Raw genomic sequence first — 18,398 nt, forward strand, 5'->3', positions numbered from 1 at the left:
TTTAAAGTCTGGATATTCTCTGTTCTCAAACATCTTGGGCCCCATGGAATTCAGATAAGGGTGTAGGGTGTGTGAATGTACCCACCAGACTACAGATGAAAAGTGAAAGCTAGTGAGGGAGAAAGCTAGAGGTGGGTAGGCCCAGATCACGTGAGATCTGCCATGCCCCGCTAGGATTCTGGGACTCAGGAGACACACCGAGAGATTTTAATCAAGACGGTGAAGCCATCAGACTTAATATTTAGGAGCTTCTTCACTGTGGGTCTATCAGGGTAGTCAGGTCCATGTAAATTAGTGTCTTGCACACCACAGAAAAACAAATATATCTATTAGTAAAACTGGCCAATTTCTCTTAGATTCTCTCTTCTTTTTCATAGGCCATTTCCCTAATTCCAGAGAACCCCAGCCCTGCATTCCAAGACCACAGTAAATCTCTCAGCTAGGAGTTACATGGAAACCTAAGGAAGTTTCAGTAAATTTTAACATGCAGGCAAACGATAGGTGCCCAAGTCAGGGAGGCTCTGTGACTGGTCTGAGCCAAGCAGCACCTTCCAGCTAAATATGCCCTTGACCTACAGAATCAAGACCCAATCTTCTCCTGGCTCCACACAAGGCCACAACCAATGGTGGAAAAGCCCTCACATTAATGTGGCAGTTGGATGTAGTGAATAATTTTCAGTTTTATGTTTTTGCTTTCGGCCTGTTTCAAGCCATAATTCACTAAAAAACTCTGTTCTCCAGTGGGTGGAATTCTGTTACTGGATTGACCAATACTCTGTGTCAGGTGGGAAGAGTCTGCCGATCAAAGAAAGAACTAAAGCCTTACTGAAGACTAGGTAATTCACATGCTGGTTCTTCCTTTCACACATAGCCTATAAACCCATCAAAAAAGGTAAGTCAAACTGGTACGGCTTGCTGTGGTCTTCAATAAACTTTGACGTATAGCTGGTATACTGTATTTGGCTATCTAGTATGTTTCTGCCTGTCCTTCTGTCCATCTAGCAATCCAACATGTACTGGTCCCAAGCCACACGTCAGGTACTGTGCTAAGTGCAAGGAAATGGAAACCTACTATTTTGAAATCTCTTTCTGTTCCCTCCGTAATAAAGGCTCCATGCTGTTATCATTTCATAGTGTAACCAAAAGATGCACACTAAAATTTTCTCTTTCTCAAACATCACTAAACTCAGTTCTCTAGAGGCTTTAAAAATACATGGTAGGGGTGAATTTTATACGTGAATGATCTTTCATTAAAAGTTTGTGTTTTTTTAAAAATACATGACGGCATTGCAGTAACTTTTACCTCCTCTGGATTTAAGACTCCTTTTTTTTTTTTTTTTTAGTTGAATGTATCCTAAATCTTTAACAACATGGTCAAATGTCCATTTAGTTTTTCTTTTGAACATTTTTTTTCTATTGGCAGTAGGGAGCCACTGACTATTCATTAGGAAGAGACTTTCAGTCTCAATCCTACAGTCTTGACTGTTCAATAAACTTCTCATGGGTTCTTCTGGGATCCTTGGTTTCTCAGATGTTGTTGCTCCTCGCGCTCTAACACTGTTTAAGTGGAAGAAAAGAAACGACCCCTAACTTACAATGACTCTGGGAGACATAATATATGAAAATTTAATTAAAATATGAAAAGAGGCCCTTGGAGCATAGAAGGGGAGCTGGAGAAGGGAATGAGGAAAATAAGAGAAAATCAACAAGGCCAAACTACTAAAACTTCTGAACTAAATGCACGTAGAACTAAGTGAACGGAGCGTGTGGAGGTCCGTGGCGCAGTACCCCGTTCTTGGAAAGGGCTCTAGGAAGGCTGTCCTCGGCATCTTTTTCCTGCGCGTTGAGCCTCTGGAAAAGCACAGACACTCCCATAACTACTAGGTCGCCCTCAGCAGCCACACTATCAGAGTTACCCACACGGCAGATGAGTGGTAAATGGGAAAAGGGGGAAAAATCAATGGGGTTTTCATTTCATGCTCTTCCAAACAAATATAAAAACATCTTCATGAGTTGGGAGGTTGGCCGCATGTCTTCAAACTGCCTATTCAAGTACTTGACCACAGAGCAGCAGGGAAACAGGGAAGACTCATAAATCCTCTCCTCCCTAGGGACGATGGTGACAAGCGATGCTGTTTACTTTTATTGTTACCATTAGACTGGTGGCCTCTTGAAAGGCAGTGATTTGAAAGCCCGGAAAGAAGGGAAAACAAGAGCACTGTGGTCTAGCTTTGATCCAAGCCTAACTTTGCACTTCTCATCAGGCTTTGGAAAAGATCTACCTTGTAATCACTCCACCCTCCCCCCACCTCCTGTTCCTGCAAAACACACGTGCGCACGGCTAGCTCGTCCCGCTGCCTCATCTCATCGTTCCGCTAGGAGTTGAGAATATCAGCTTTGGAATCAAACAGCTGAGTTGGAAACTGTGACCTCTAGGACTTACTAGCTATGTAACCTTGCAAGTACTTTGTCTTTCCGACCCTCAGTGTCCATCTGTAAAATGGGAGGATAATTCTGGTAACTGCGTAAGGTTGTCAGGGAGATTTGATCAGATACATTAGTTGTGACTCTTACTGCTGCTAATTTTATTATTTTCTTCCGCTTCTTTGACCATTATTCCAGGCAAGCTGCTGTCTTAATGGAAAGCCAGGCTCAGGCCACTTGACAGACTCCCACCAGAAGATTTTGTTTCTGACCTTCTGAGAGGCCTTGGGTCACCCGACCTTGCGTTGTTCCCGGTCTTCCAGAAACATGAGACCAGACAGCCCTGCCCAGCTTTTATAGGAGTGGAACGGCTGGGTCACATAGTAGGTGTGACTTTGTAAGAAACTGCTAAACTCTTTCTCAAAGCGGTTGTGCCATTTCACGTCCCCACGGCAGCGTGTAAGGGTTCCAGTCCCCACATCCTCACCACAACGGCAGCCCATCTAAAAGCGCACCGTGGATCTCATGGTGGTTTCAATTTGCATTCCCCTTCTAAGTAATGACGGGGAGCACCCTTTGCTCCTCTAACACTGGCTTGTGTGAAATGGTGCCTCAGGCCCAGACCGGACCCTCTGCTTTGGGAGAACATCCCCCCTGCTGTGAGGAAGGGGCAGAGCTGCACCATGGCCATCACCCAAAGAGCAAGGCTCTAACAACAGCGCACAGTCTGACAGGGGCATTGCTCTAGTTCGAGTCCAGAGCCTAGGGCTCCTCAACTCTCTTTTCCCCAGAGAACAAACATCAGGCTACAGAAGGTCTCTGACCCAAAAATGCATCCTGATGAGCTGCTGGGGGGAGGAGTGGGGAGGGTTAGTTCTCCTCCCAAGGGAAAGGGTGGTGGGGAGAATGGGCAGAGCATAGGAATAGAAAGCTCTGGAAGGCTGGCATGGTGGAGGAAAGGACAGAAAGCAAGTATGGCTGGTTTGTGTCTCCCAGGACTCACCAAATAACACAGTTCAATGAAAATCTTACTTCCCAGAGAGGCCAAATGAACACCCGGATATCCCTGGTAAAGTGGGGTGGGCAACAGACTACCAGCAACTCACACATCAGGGGCTTCTTCCAGTCAGTCAGGCCCCACTCAGCAGAGACAGATGATGAAAGGTGATGCCCCTGGATCAGGAAGGACTTAGAAGACTCTCTGGAAAATCCAAGCACTTGCACACTTCTGGGGTGGTGGGGCAAGTGGGTGGGAGCAATCCAACCATGCAGTCACTAAGCATCTACTAAGTCCTAGCTCCCAACTGGACAGGCTGCGCCAACGGGGGCACAGGAGACACGGACTCACTAAGCAAGTCCGCTTCATCTGAAATACAAGTTGGTACTAGTAAAATACAAATAACAATAGCTATTGGTCTGTGCTAGGGGCCAAAAGAAGAGCATAATAAACCATGTCAGAGTAGCTGGAGAATTAAGCTGGGATGGAAGGAAATAAGTGAAAACTAACATTCATTGTACGGTTTTAAAATGATGATGAAAAAATTAGAATAGTGCCTGAAATATAGTAAGCACTATATTAGTGATCGTTTCTATTTTTTTTTTTTTACTGGTCTTCTTTTCTGTTTTTTCAACAAGGTTTGTCGAGGTGTAATTAGCTCTAAGCTGCATATATTGAAAGCGTCTGATTTGATAAGTTTTGACATAGCATACACCAGTGAAGACATTACCATAATCAAGGTAAACATCTCCATCAACCCCCAAAGTTTCCTTGTGCCGTTTGTGTCCTGCCTAGCCTCCTGGCCGCCACCGTGCCTGCTCTCCCACTGCAGGCGGCCGCTCATCTGCTTTCTGTCATTATACATGAGTCTGCATTACTTAGAATTTTAAACAAATGGAATCACATAGTCTGTACTTTTTTGGGGTTTGGCTTCTATCAGCGCACTTATGTTGAGATCAATGCATGCTGTATCTTATATGAATAGTTCATTCCCTGTTACTGCTTAGTAGTAAACCATTATAATGGACATCCCGACAGCGTATTCATCTGGTCACTGTTGACAGACATTTGGGTTGTTTCCAGTGGGGGACTATTACAAATAAAGTGGCTGTGAGCCTCTCTGTACGAGTTTACAAACGGACATAGGCTTTCACGAGCAGAATGGCTGGATCAAATGGTAGGTGTACGTGAACTCCGGAAGAAACTGCTAACCTCTTTTCCAAGGTGGCTGTGCCATTTCACGTCCCCACCAGCAGCGTGGAAGTTCTAGTCCCCACATCCTCGCCCTGAGGTCAGGATTCCAATAAGCGTGTATGTCACTGTCGTTTGGGTTTGCATTTTCCTACTGAGGGGTGAGCATCTTCTCAGGTGCTTGTCATTCAAATCTTTTCTTCCATGAGAGATCTATGCCAACATTTGCCCATATTTTCATTGAGCCTGTTCTCCCTCTCCTCTGGACCTTTGCGAGAAGCTACTGAACTGAAAGGGAAGAGCGAGGACTCTGAGGTCAGTCCCCTAGAGGGCTTGAACACGGCATGACCCATTTAACTACTGTTTGCCTCAGTCCTCCCACTTGGGTAATGAAGACAGTAATGGTGGCTATCTCACAGAATTGTTGATTACATGACGTAAAGGATTTAGCACAGTGCTGGGTACACTGTAGGTGCGTGATAGATGGCAGCAACTAATACTATTGTCTGTCTCCTCGTAACGACTGAGGCTGGGCCAGAGATGTTCAACGTCCTCCATCCAGAACAGTGTAGAACTTCCCTTGCCTCAAATGCCAGGATAAGCACTACTCTGAGCTTCCTGAGTATATGACCTGTCTCTCACTGCTCGCTGCACCACATCAACCCTCCCTTTGACAAACTGATGCCCAGCATATAGCTCTATTTTCAGTAAATGTGGTTGTGAGGTCCTGGGCCAGCCTCCATATGGAGAGTCTCCTGAGAATGCTGGTGACTGAAGAGGAAGCAGGGCACTTCATGCACAGAACCCTAATTCTTTCATCAGCAGGTGTTAACAGTGATCCTATGCGTACCATGTGGATCCCCTTCCCTGTCCACCTTTCTCAATGACCTCTGCCAATGCCACCTGCTTAAAGACCAAGATAGAGAAACTGGTCCTACCTGCCCACTCTCTTCTTAGCAGTGACACCTGCTAACAGAAAGTCATCTGTTCAAGGCACATGGCTGTCCTCCCCACCCATGGTGCCCTCCTGATGGGCCTGCATATAACCACATCCCATCCAGACCACAAAGGAAGTCACCTGTATGGTGCTGTAGACACTGAAGTAAAAAACAAAGTGAAGAGAGGACAGGGCGTGTGGCCTGAAACTGGGCTGTCAGGAAGTGTCCCAGTGGGATCAGGGAAATGTCACATCCTATAGGAAAACTACATGGTCTACTCAAGACTTTGGACGGGCCCTTCTCCCTGTTTCTACCACACTCTAGTCATGCACTGACCATAGCCATTCCCATCTGTGCTGCAGTTGCCTCCTTGTCTCTTTCTCAGTGCAGACAGGCATGCCACGTTCGTCATATTGATCTTAATACCTTTAGCACTTAGCCAGGCAAGTACAAGAAAATGCTTCCATCATGAGTGAATGATTTAATGAATGATTTAAAAATAAACTTTTAATTTTAGAATAGTTTTAGGTTACAGAATACTTATGAAAATAGTACACAGTCCCCATAAACCCCACACCCAGATTCTCCTACCATTAATATCCCGCATGAGGTATAAATATCATAATTACAGAGCGATACTGATATATTATTACTAAATGCCTTACTTTATTCAAATCTGCTGAGTTTTCACCTAATGTCCTTTTTCTGTTCCAGGAGCCTACCCAGGACCCCACATTACATTTAGTTGTCACATCTGCTTAGGCTCCTCTTGGAGGTGAAGGTTCCTCAGACTTTCCTTTTTTTTTTTTGATGACCTTCCCAGCTTCGAGGAGTACGGGTCAGGTATTTCGTAGAAATTCCCTCAATTTGGATGTGCTGAATTTTTCTTAGGATCAGACTGTGGTTATGGATTTTGGGGAGATGATAAGGTGCTTCATTCTCATTAAATCATATCAATAGTACATATCATCAACACGGCTTATCACCGCTGATGTTAACCTTCACCACCTGGCGGAGGTAGCATTTCTCAGACTTCTCCACTGTAAAATCATACTTTCCCCCCTTTCTCATACTGTCCACTTTGAAAGAAAGTCACTAAGTGCAGCTCACCCTTAAGGAGTGGGAAGTTATGTTCCACCTCATTGATGGGGAAGTATCTACATAAATTATTTGGAATTCTTCTGCAGGAGAGGTTTGTCTTATTCATTTAGTCATTTATGTATATCACTGTGGACTCATGATATTTGTGTCATACTTTAGGTTGTTATCCAATACCACTTTAGTTTGCTGCCCACATTGTTTCAGTCTTGGTCACTGGGAGCGCCCTCAGGTGGCTCCTGATTTTTTTTTTAATTTACTTAATTTAATTTAATTTTTTAAATTTTTATTTATTTGTTTTTCTAGCATTTCCTCACTTTTCTGGCACTACAAGATGCCCCAGGCTTATCTCATCCATTTCCTGCTCCAGTCCTAGAATCAACCATTTCTCCAAGGAGTCCTTTGCTCTTTTTATGGGAGAAATGTATTAGAAACCAAGATCTGGGTATCGGTGTACTTGAAACAACTAGCTGCTGTGGTATCCTAGTTTCTAGATCCTCTCAACTGTCAGATCTAGAAAATATATTTATGTTTACTAACCTACAGATGTGTGTAGGTATACACAAGTCTACGGACACTTGTCTATGTATCTATGTATAAACTAGAAGAAGCGAAACATGAGTTTATTCTGATGCCCCCTAATTCAGATCCATTACCAAATGGATCATTCTGGCCTTCATGAATCATTTTTTAATAACAGCACTGTATTTGGTCTTTTGTACTGGGCACAGTGCCAAGCTGTTTATAAAGATCACCCCATTTAATCCTCAAAACATCTGTATGGGTAAATACTACCGCCCACATTGAACAGATGAGGACACGGAGGCAGTGGAAGATGGACTACCTTACCTAATTGCAGCAAGTGGAGGGGCCAGCACAGGAGCCTACGTCCTTGAGATCGACAGAGAGCCACCATCCCCACATTCCTCTAAGCCCTTGCAAAAACCTCAGTTCTGAGTGATTTAAGACACGGATGTAATTCACAGCCCTCAACAACTAGTGTCCTGTTCACATCTTACCTCTTCAATACTTCTTCCACTTCCCAGGGTCCTCTCCCCATGTGACATGCTAACCGCAGCACAAGTTGCCAAGTTACTACCCGACTTGACACCCAGGAGAGGGGTGTTGGAGCAATGGCAAGGATCAGCTCCATCTGACCCTATGACTTTTCAACCTCTAGCTGACCCCTGCTGTGTATTATCTTGGGTTTGGGGGACTTGGTAGTAATTAACTCTGAACAAGCAGCTCTGCTTTCATGGAGAGTTAAAAAAAGAACAAGTATTCTTTTTCCCTTGTTAATTAAATCATTTAAAGGAAGATAAATGTACAGCCCACACTTGTATCTTCCAAAATATCAAAGCCCTGATTAGTAAGTCTTATGTTCAACCTCAAGCTTTTTTTTTCCAGATTCCTGGAAGTAAAAGGGCCCAGGAGGTAAGGAACTTCTAAGTATTTATTAACATTTGCTTACTTGGACATTCATTCATTCGTTCGTTCATTCATATCTAGAAAGAGGTACCCTGGATCAAGCATAAAACATTCTTGGGAATTCTGACTCAGTCAATGTACTGAATCAGAAACATCAGCAATGCACAGACAGGAGGAAACAGAATCCTTTAGATCAGGTTGAACACCACTTTTTGAAAAGCCCAGAGCCCCCTCTGGTCCCTGTGTTCTGTTCGGCGAATTTTCCCTGACAGTTGGTGGTTTTATTTGCCAGAACCACAACAAAGGGGGTCCTTGAGTTTCCCCGGGAGTGTTTCCTTAGACCTGCACCTCTCCTAGACCTCACAAAGGTGTTATTGTTGCTGGCTCACTGGGCGCCCGGCACCTGAGCAAGATCAAAGGCACTTTCTGATGCCAGCATGACCACAGTCTCGCCCTCACCACATAACATTAAAGCTGATGATTAATCCCGTTGGCCCAGAAGGTCCCTTCCCACTCCCAAGTACAAAGCAGGATGGGGGTGGGGACTTTATTTCCAGCATAACACGACCATAATAAACTGGCATTTTATGGCCCTAATTCATTGCAACCAACTGCAGCTGCCCATCAAACTCATTAAAGCCCCAACAGTTGCTTCATGTGAGCCTTATATATCACTAGGAAAGTGTACTAAGACTCTCCACCATTTCTGAGTGCCTCTTCTGTACTAGATATGTACATGCACAGTTCACATTAACCAGTGACACCGTGCGACTGGCTCAAGACACCCCTACTGGGATGGAGGAGGGACATGAGATTCAGAGAAGTAGCTCACCTCTCAGGTCACAAGCCCCAAAAGTCATGAGCAGGTGTTCAACTTACATCTGGAGAGCTCTGAACCCCAGGTTGTCTCCCCTTCTTTGAGGGACAGGACAATTGTGCACAACTCAGCGAGGCACGGAGCGGGACGCGTTTGCGAATGAGGCAGAGCTGGGTCTGAGCGCTCAGCCCTAGCTCAACAGCTTGTGACCCAGGGAACATTTCTGGACTTTTCTACTTCTTAACTGCCTGATTTGCAAAACGGATCCTGTAGGAAAAGGGAGTACCACCCTCATTAAAAGACAAGACGAATGAGAAGTGGGGACATGACAGAGTCCCTCACATTCATCTGGATTTGCTTCCGCTCAGAAATCTGAATTGAGTGTAGTAAAAATGCCTGAAATTTAGATTTCACAGGAGAAACCAGATTAGATGTGTCCCTGTGAAAATGGGGGTGACTGAAATAGGTTTTAGTCAGGGTTCAGTTAAGACAAGCTAACCAGTGTAGACTCGTGTCTAGGGAGGTGAGGGTGGGCTGCTCCTGCCTGAGGTGGCCCGAGGCCCCTGCAGACCTCTCCCTTCAGTGACAGCTGGGCCCTACAACGGGGCTGCTGAGGGGATTTTAAAAACTCAGGCTGGTGATGGGTATTAAGGAGGGCACGTATTGCATGGTGCACTGGGTGTTATACGCAAGTAATGAATCATGGAACATTGCATCAAAAACTAGGGATGTACTGTATGGTGACTAACATAATATAATAAAAAATTATTATTTTTAAAAAATAAAAATAAAAACTCAGTTAAAGAAATTCCACTTAAGACCTTGTCCATAGACACAAATAAAAGGAAAACGGGTTTTTGTTTTTGTTTTTTTCGCGAGGGGCAATGGAGGATCAAGGGATTCTATGACCTTGGAGTCTAACATAGTGTCCCCTCAGGAAGATGTCCCTAACCCTGGACCCTTCCCAGGCAGAGTCAGGCCCTGTCCCCTTTCTGCCGACAGCACCAGCACAACTCATCAAGAGCTAAGCACCGTGGAGTGCTTACTTTAGGGGAAGCCCATCACAGCCTCGTTTCATGCTCAGAACACTAGGAACCGCGTACTGGAACTCTCCACATTTTGCAGATGAGGAATCGGAGGCCCAGAGGGGTAAATGCCTTGCTAGGGGGCCCGTATTTTGTAAGCAGAGGAAGTAAAATTGGAAACCAGTGGGGCTGGCTCTACTGTCTCTACGAAATGGGGGGCTGGGCACAGTGTTTGGCACATGGTAGATGCTCAGATCACAGGTTCAATCTGAATGGATATTCCGGGGCCTGGTAGTGTTGATGCCAGCTATAATTGTGCTTCATCATTGGGAGGACTTCTGTCCCCCTTACGTCCCCAGGGTTTAGCACCACTCCGGACACAAGAAAAGGGGATAAGGAAGCAAGTAAATCTATCACTATTTACTCAACCAAAATATTGAATGGCAAAAAAGGCTCACTGGTCCCTACTGCTACTCAACACAGGTTGACACGGCACATGATTCCATCCACGGTTGCAGAGATTCTGCCCTGGACTGCGTTCACGCTAATCCTCGCCCACCTTCCCCCTCCTCCTCTACCCACCTTCCCCCTCCTCCCCCTCTCTCCCTCTATTTTACTCATCTGGGAAAAATCCAAGAAGTCGTCCATCTAAGTTTAACAGAGTAATGACTTTTAAATAAAAATATGGTAGAAATGGGTACTTATCGAAATGGAATGCTTTCAGACTCATGCATTTAAAGGAGATATAAATTTTAGGGCAGGCACTAAATTTTAACTGCAATCTTGGAGAACGCCTTTCCACTAATTCATGGAGAAAAATTAACAAAGTGAAAATTGCTTATCAGTGTTCTTTTGAAGTCATGATATGCAGGCTAATTCTATAGATCATCAGGGCGCTCCCAGGGAGATGGATTTATATTGATTTGGAGAGAGCACAGTGGCCAAGGAAAACAGACACCCCTTTGCAGAGAAGACCCAGCAACCCATTAGGGATAGATCAGCTTGGGAGCAAGGCATTGCCACCCTTGGATCCAATTTCACCCCTCACGCCTGGGCTCTCTGGCCAGGGTGATGTCAAAGACAGACTCAGACCTCTGCACACTTTTTAAGAATCTGGCCCCTGGAAAAAGAAAGATCCAGCAAATCTAAGCACAGGTTTTGGGAGACAGGCTGGGCTTCTGGCTAGACAGAGCAGGCAGTCAGCAGGAAGGAAAGGAACTGACAGGCAAAGGGACCAGCAAGTCACATCTCCTCCTGGGCTGTCCCCACCCGCTGGTGGTGGCCCCGCCCTCTGCCCGGCAGACTCACCCCCATGTGACAAGAAGACGTTCCACAGATGACAGCCAGCCGTGATGTCACTGGCTGTCCCTCACAGGCGAGGCCGTACCCTCTAACATCTGCTCCAATCACTCCTGTGAGAAAGCAAAACAAAACAAAACCCTCTTTAAAAAATAATAAAATAAATAATGAGAACAGAAAGCTAAGAACAAGAACACTCCTTTACACAGCCAGACATTAAGAGAGTGTTCCTGTCTCAGGCCAGTCTCCGACGGAACCCAAGAGAACATACTTGCCTGCCATGGGGAAACTAGGAAACACGTGCTGTCCTTGCTTAATCTGGTCCATGTACAGCATCTAACCATTGTAGGAATCAAAGCAACGGTAACTCAAATAATAAAAGCAGCAGCCATCAGTGATTTTGTGCTCAGGAAATACCAGGCACTAAGCGGAACATTTACAGGTAGGATCTCCTTTTACATTAACCCCGTCAAGTCCGTACTGCTAATGCCACACACATGGGTGGAGAAAGGGAGGCACACAGAGGTTGAGTGACCTGACCAAGGTCACACTGCTAGTGAAGGGCAGAGTTGAACGGGATCCGGCTTAACACATCCCATTTCAATCTCAAAGAAGGCAATTGAACTGTGTGATGACTGAATCTTTTTGGCATCTCCAGGTCCCCATTCTTACTACTACTCATCACAGAACTCTTGGTGTAAAGGACAGGGGGACTGACAGTGAGTTTCTGTTACAAGAATGTAAGATAATGGAGACTTTCCCATCAATGGTATAAACTCAGGCTTCTTCTCCACACGTTGTTGATACTTGCTAGATAAATGAAGTTATAAATGTGATGATAGAGCTAAAAAGACTATTTAGAGCCTAGAATGATCCATCTTTATTCAAATGTCCAACAAGCATCTTCTATGCATAAAACTATACAGCAGGTGTCATGAAGTGGGAGCTGCCAACATGCCAACGTTCCTCACTATAACACAGGCAGGGGGTGCGGTGTGCGGGGGCAGGGCAGCGACTGGGATTCCAGTGACCTCCCGAGTCTCAGACCCACTCTCCGCTCTCTTTCCCACTTCAAGACCTTCGCACTTGCTCTTTCCTCTAACTGAAATGCCATTCCCCAACCTCTTTGCCAGGCTAATTCCTATTTATTCCTCACTCAAATGTTACTTCCTCGGGTGGCTTCTGTGGTCCTCCAGGAAAGATAGGAGTCTCCCTGTTCAGGATTCAAACACACCCTTGAACTTCGTGAGCACACAGACACTGATATTTTCTTTTTTTAATTAAATTCAATTAGCCAACATACAGTACATCATTAGTTTCAGATGTAGTGTTCAATAATTCATCAGTTGCATATAATACCCAGGGCTCATCACATCACGTGCCCTCCTTAATGCCCATCACCCAATTACCCCAACTCCCTCCCACCTACTCTCAGTTTGTTTCCTATAGTTAAGAGTCTCTCATGGTTTTTCTCCCTCTCTGATGACTTCCCATTCAGTTTTCCCTCCCTTCCCCTATGATCCTCTGCACTGTTCCTTGTATTCCACATATGAGTGAAACCATATGATATTTGTCTTTGATTTACTTATTTCACTAAGCATAATACCCTCCAGTTCCATCCCCATTGATGTAAATAGTTAAGATTTCATCCTTTCTGATGAGTAATATTCCATCGTATGTGTGTGTGTGTAAATGTATGTGTGTGTATGTATGTATATATATAGATATCTATCTATATCTATATCTATATCTATATATATCTATATATAGATATATATACATATATATCACATCTTCTTTATCCAGTCACCTGTCGATGGACATCTGGGCTCTTTCCATAGTCTGGCTATTGTGGACCTTGCTGCTATGAACATCGGGGTGTAGGTGCCCCTTCAGATTACCACATTTGTATCTTTGGAGTAAATACCTAATAGTGCAATTGCCAGGTCATAGGGTAGCTCTATTTTAACTTCTTGAGGAACCTCCACACTGTTTTCCGGAGTGGCTATACCAGCTTGCATTCCCACCAACAGCGTAGGAGGGTTCCCCTTTCTCTGCATCCTTGCCAACATCTGTTGTTTCCTGTCTTGTTCATTTTAGCCATTCTGACTGGTGTGAGGTGGTATCTCATTGTGGTTTTGCTTTGTATTTCCCTGATGCCAAGGGATGTGGAGCATTTTTTCATGTGTCTGTTGGCCATTAGTATGTCTCCTACAGAGAAATGTCTGTTCAAGTCTTCTGCCCATTTCTTGACTGGATTATTTGTTTTTTGGGTGTTAAGTTTGATAAGGTCTTTATAGATTTTGGATACTAACCCTTTATCTGATATGTCATTTGCAAATATCTTCTCCCATTCCATAGGTTGCCATTTAGTTTTTTGACTGTTTCCTTTGCTGTGAAGAAGCTTTTTATCTTGATGAAGTCCCAATAGTTCATTTTTGCTTTGTTTCCCTTGCCTTTGGAGACACGTCTATGAAGAAGTTGCTGCCACTGAGGTCAGAGAGGTTGCTGCCTGTGTTCTCCTTTAGGATTTTGATGAATTCCTGTCTCACATTTAGGTCTTTCATCCATTTTGAGTCTATCTTTGTGAATGATGTAAGAATATGGTCAAGTTTCATTCATCTACATGTGGCTGTCCAATTTTCCCAGCACCACTTTTTGAAGAGACTGTCCTTTTTCCATTGGATATTCTTAATTGCTTTGTTGAAGACTGGTTGACCACAGAGTTAAGGGTGTATTTCTGGGTTCTCTATTCTGTTCCATTGATCTTTGTGTCTGTTTTTGTGCCAATACCATACTGTCTTCATGATTATAGCTTTGTAATATAGCTTGAAGTCTTGTATTGTGATGCCATCAGCTTTGATTTTCTTTCTTTTTTTTTTAAAGATTTTATTTATTTATTTGACAGAGAGAGAGACAGCCGGCGAGAGAGGGAATACAAGCAGGGGGAGTGGGAGAGGAAGAAGCAGGCTCCCAGCAGAGGAGCCCGATATGGGGCTCGGTCTGAGGACTCTGGGATCACACCCTGAGACGAAGGCAGACGCTTAACGACTGAGCCAGCCAGGTGCCCCTGGTTTTCTTTTTCAAAATTCCTCTGGCTATTCGGGTCTTTTCTGATTCCATACAAATTTTAGGATTATTTGTTCCCGCTCTGTGAAAAGTGTCGATGATATTTTGATTGGGATTGTATTGAATGTGTAGATTGCTCTGGGTAGCATAGACAGTTTAATAATATTTATTCTTCTAATCCATGAGCATGGAATGTTTTTCCACTTCTTTGTGTCTTCCTTGATTTCTTTCGTAAGTGATCTGTAGTTTTTAGAGTACAGATCCCTTGCCTCTTTGGTTAGGTTTATTCCTAAGTATCTTAATGGTTTTTGATGCAATTGTAAATGGGATGGATTCCTTAATTTCTTTCTTCTGTCTCATTGTTAGTATACAGAAATGCTACTGATTTCTGTGCATTGATTTTATATCCTGTCACATTACTGAATCCTTGTCTGAGTTCTACCAATTTTGGGGTGGAGTCTTTTGAGTTTTCCACATAGAGTACCATGTCATCTGCAAAGGGTAAGAGTTCGACTTCTTCTTTGCAAATTTGAATGCCTTTTATTTCTTTTTGTTGTCTGATTGCTGAGGCTAGGACTTCTAGTACTATGTTGAACAACAGTGGTAAGATTGGGCATCCGTGTCGTGTTCCTGACCTTAAGGGAATGCTCTCAGTTTTTCCCCATTGAGAATGATATTTGCTGTGGGCTTTTCATAGATGGCTTTTATGATATTGAGGCATGTTCCCTCTATCCCTACAGTGTGGAGACTTTCAATCATGAAAGCATGCTGTATTTTGTCAAATGCTTTTTTATATCAATTGAGAGGATCATATGGTTCTTGTCCTTTCTTTTATTAATGTGATGTATCATGTTGATTTGTGAATGTGGAACTGCTCTTGAAGCCCAGGAATAAATCCCACTTGGTCGTGGTGAAAAATCCTTTTAATGCTCTGTTGGATCCTACTGGCTAGTATCTTGGTAAGAATTTTGGCATCTATGTTCATCAGGGATATTGGTCTACAATTCTCCTTCTTGGTGGGGTCTTTGTCTTGTTTTGGGATCAAGGTAATGCTGGCCTCATGGAATGAGTTTAGAAGTTTTCTTTTCCTTATTTTTTGAAACAGCTTCAGAAGAATAGGTATTAGACAAAAAACTATACTGCCTGCCTCTTCTTCTATAATAAAAGCTTTTGGAAGCCGGCACTTTCCTATCCACATGCTTAAAAGCCCAGCCCCTACACAGATGCTAGTGCAGAGCAAGAGGCAAAAGTACCCATGCGTGGGGATGCAAGGATAAGGAAGACAACTTCCTGTCCCCAGGGTGCTCCCCAGTCTGGTGGGAGGGAAACAGGACCCTAAAGGAGCACTTCAATGGGGGGGGGGGAGGGCGTCAAGGTAGGATGGAAGCGTGGGGACCACAGGAGCAGCTGAGCTCAACTGGTAGGGCTTCAGGGAGGTTTCCCCAGGAGGTGGGTCAACGCTGTGTTCTGCAGGAATTGGCCAGGGGCAAGGCGGGTGGGGGTGCCTCCTCAGGCCATAAATCCCCAGATACTGACAGCAAGCAGGCCTTTCCAGAAAGCAGGATCTTGAGGGCCAATAAGAGGCTCTTACATTCCAACAATTTTCTAGTTTTTTCCAAGGCTTTTTTCCAAAGTCTACCTTCCCAAGCATAGCAACTTGAAAATCTGGGCCATTGTTCACAGGCCCAGGAGCAAGGGCTGTGGTGATTATCTCCGCAGTGAGGTCCCAGCAACTGGGCAATTGAGGCAGCAACTGAGACTGAGCTTCTAAGAGTCCTGGGCCTACTGGCTTTCATCAAGTCCCCCACTCTGCTCAGAACTGTGGGATCCTGCAGGCTGCGGTTCAACATCGGCCAGGAGATCTGAAGGCTGCAGGAAGTAGAGAGCCAGAGTGTGTCTCCTTCTCCTGTGTGACTTCAGCTCTGCTGACAGGGCTGCATGGCTCTGACATCTGCTGACACCCTTGGACTCTGGTAACCTCCTCTGTCCTTTGTCTCTCTAGCCTAGGGGTAGGAGCAGCTTCCATTTTGCTGACTGCTGGCTTGCTTCACAGGGATATAGCCGGTCTTGGTGGCTTCATTATTTGGGTCACCAATTTTCTGTACTGAATCCCCCGTTTTTTTAAATAGTTAGAGCAGTTTCCATTTTTCTAGGTGGACCCTGAGTGATACAGCTCTCCTTCCAGGGCACGAAGGCTTTTGCATAAGAAGAAACCCTAGATATGAGCTAGTATTAACGGAGCTGGTTTTGCATGCCCTCTCTCCATACCTGTTTCATTTTATTCTTACAACCCCTGAACGTGACTGGTATGCTATCATCCTCATTTCAGAGAAGAGGAAATGGAAGGTTACAAATGAGAGGTAACTTAACCATATTCACACAGCTCACAAGAAGCAGGGTTGGGATTCATATTCAGGTAGCCTGATTGCAAACTTTGGTTCTTAGGTTGCTCTCCAAGGTAAAAACCCAATAACCAGGTGGCTGATACTCACTTATCTGTAGATCTCCAAATACTGGGGTCTTAAAGATACTGACCCTGAGATCCCTGACAGAAGAGGGATCTGCCACTGCGGCTCCACAGTGTTATAAATAAGTTGAGGGAATTTCTGATGATGACCCATATTTACTGACTCCACGTATATAAAGCACGGGCAAAGCATATCTCACAGTGTTTCAAACGGGAAAGTGGGAAAAAAAAGAAGTCGGTAGTAAGTATTTCCTTGTTTCTTCTCCAGTAGATTGACTGTTGATCTAGCTAGGCTTGGAATCGGAGGACTAGGGCATTGTAATGGGAGAAGAGTGGAATTTGGAGACAGGAAGACCAGTTAGAAAACAAAGACAACAGCAGTATCATATGGTTGCTTGGATACTGAGGAGATTTTAAAAATACAAGTTTGATTAATGGCAGCTATCTCTCCATCACCACTACCACGATGGCCCTCACCACTAGCACCATCATCAGCATCCACATCATCTGAATTATTTCCCCAGAGACAGCTGTATTCTTTCTTCCTTTCTAGCAAACATATCAGACATCTAAGACAGGCTGAGCACTGTGCTATAAGCTCCTTAAATATTATCTCATTTGATTTCCACAATACCCATATTCTTTCCCCTCCTCAACAGATGCAGAAGGAAAGGATCAAAGTATTCAAGTGACATGCCCAAGGAACATGATGCAGATAGAAGAAGGAGTGTCAGGACTGGACCTTGTCCTGTCTGATTCCAAAGCCCATGTTCCTTCTACACTCCTTCAGTTTTTGATGTTATATTGTCTTATGTAAAGGACATACATTTGTAAATATTGGCACACCACAGAACACTGGTGAGAGCCATGGGTTTAGAGTTAGAAAATCTAAGTTTTAGCTCCAATTCTGCCACACTGCCTCAAAGTTCGAACCATTCCTCCACATCCACAGTGAATGTGAAGACATGGGTCACAAATGGAGAGCTTTTCTCAGCTGTTCTCAGTACACAATACATGCTGCTTCTTCAAAACACCAAGTAAAGTGTCTCCGTTCCTAAAAGCGGGAAGGCAGAAAAATGCCTCCCCAGATCCAACACTCTCAAGCTCTGAGATGTCGATCACCTCAGGTCAGGCTCGTCTAACAAGGGCGAGAGGCAGGTCATGTCCAGTTTCCCTCAGGAGAGGCTCTCTAACCCCACTTCATGTCCACTCCAGTCCACAGCAGTGCATAGCTGATGCCTGCTGTGAGGCCACAGGAAGCCGAGAGCCGAATGATCTCGTCTTTCCTTCGGCCACAAAGAGCTTGGAGGGGCCTTCCCTGAGAAAAGAGGCCCAAAGCAGGGAAAGCAACAAGGGGAAGGAGGAGCTTTCTCCTTTCTGCATAAGTACACTTCACAATCCACACAGAACTCCCAGGCTGCACGTGTACATCAGGAAACAATTCACAGGATGAGATTTTGACAAGCACAGCCCTCAATACTGCTGGGGCCCTTCAGAGGACTGTGAAGTGTCAGTGTATTCTGCATTCTGCAGAAAGTTTAAAGGGCAAAATTAGCAGCTGAAGTAATAGGTACCCCCCCCAAAAAAGTGAGGCATTCAATTTTATTTTTCCTGAAACTTGCACAATGCTCAGCTGATGGTAGTT

The 18,398-nt window shown here is 44.5% G+C and overlaps 1 protein-coding gene across 25 annotated transcripts in view; it reads right to left on the reverse strand.

The window, feature by feature from the left end:
* Positions 1 to 18,398, reverse strand: part of FGGY (FGGY carbohydrate kinase domain containing) — a 399,022-nt gene that overhangs the window by 165,232 nt on the left and 215,392 nt on the right. For all 25 annotated transcript variants that reach the window (XM_057310627.1, XM_057310624.1, XM_026497979.4 and 22 more), the window contains one exon: positions 11,227 to 11,330. In XM_057310627.1, the coding sequence (XP_057166610.1) occupies positions 11,227 to 11,330 (104 nt within the window). The remainder of the gene's footprint in view (positions 1 to 11,226; positions 11,331 to 18,398) is intronic.

This window comes from Ursus arctos, unplaced genomic scaffold (assembly GCF_023065955.2).
Source record: "Ursus arctos isolate Adak ecotype North America unplaced genomic scaffold, UrsArc2.0 scaffold_12, whole genome shotgun sequence".
NCBI classification, from domain to species: domain Eukaryota; kingdom Metazoa; phylum Chordata; class Mammalia; order Carnivora; family Ursidae; genus Ursus; species Ursus arctos.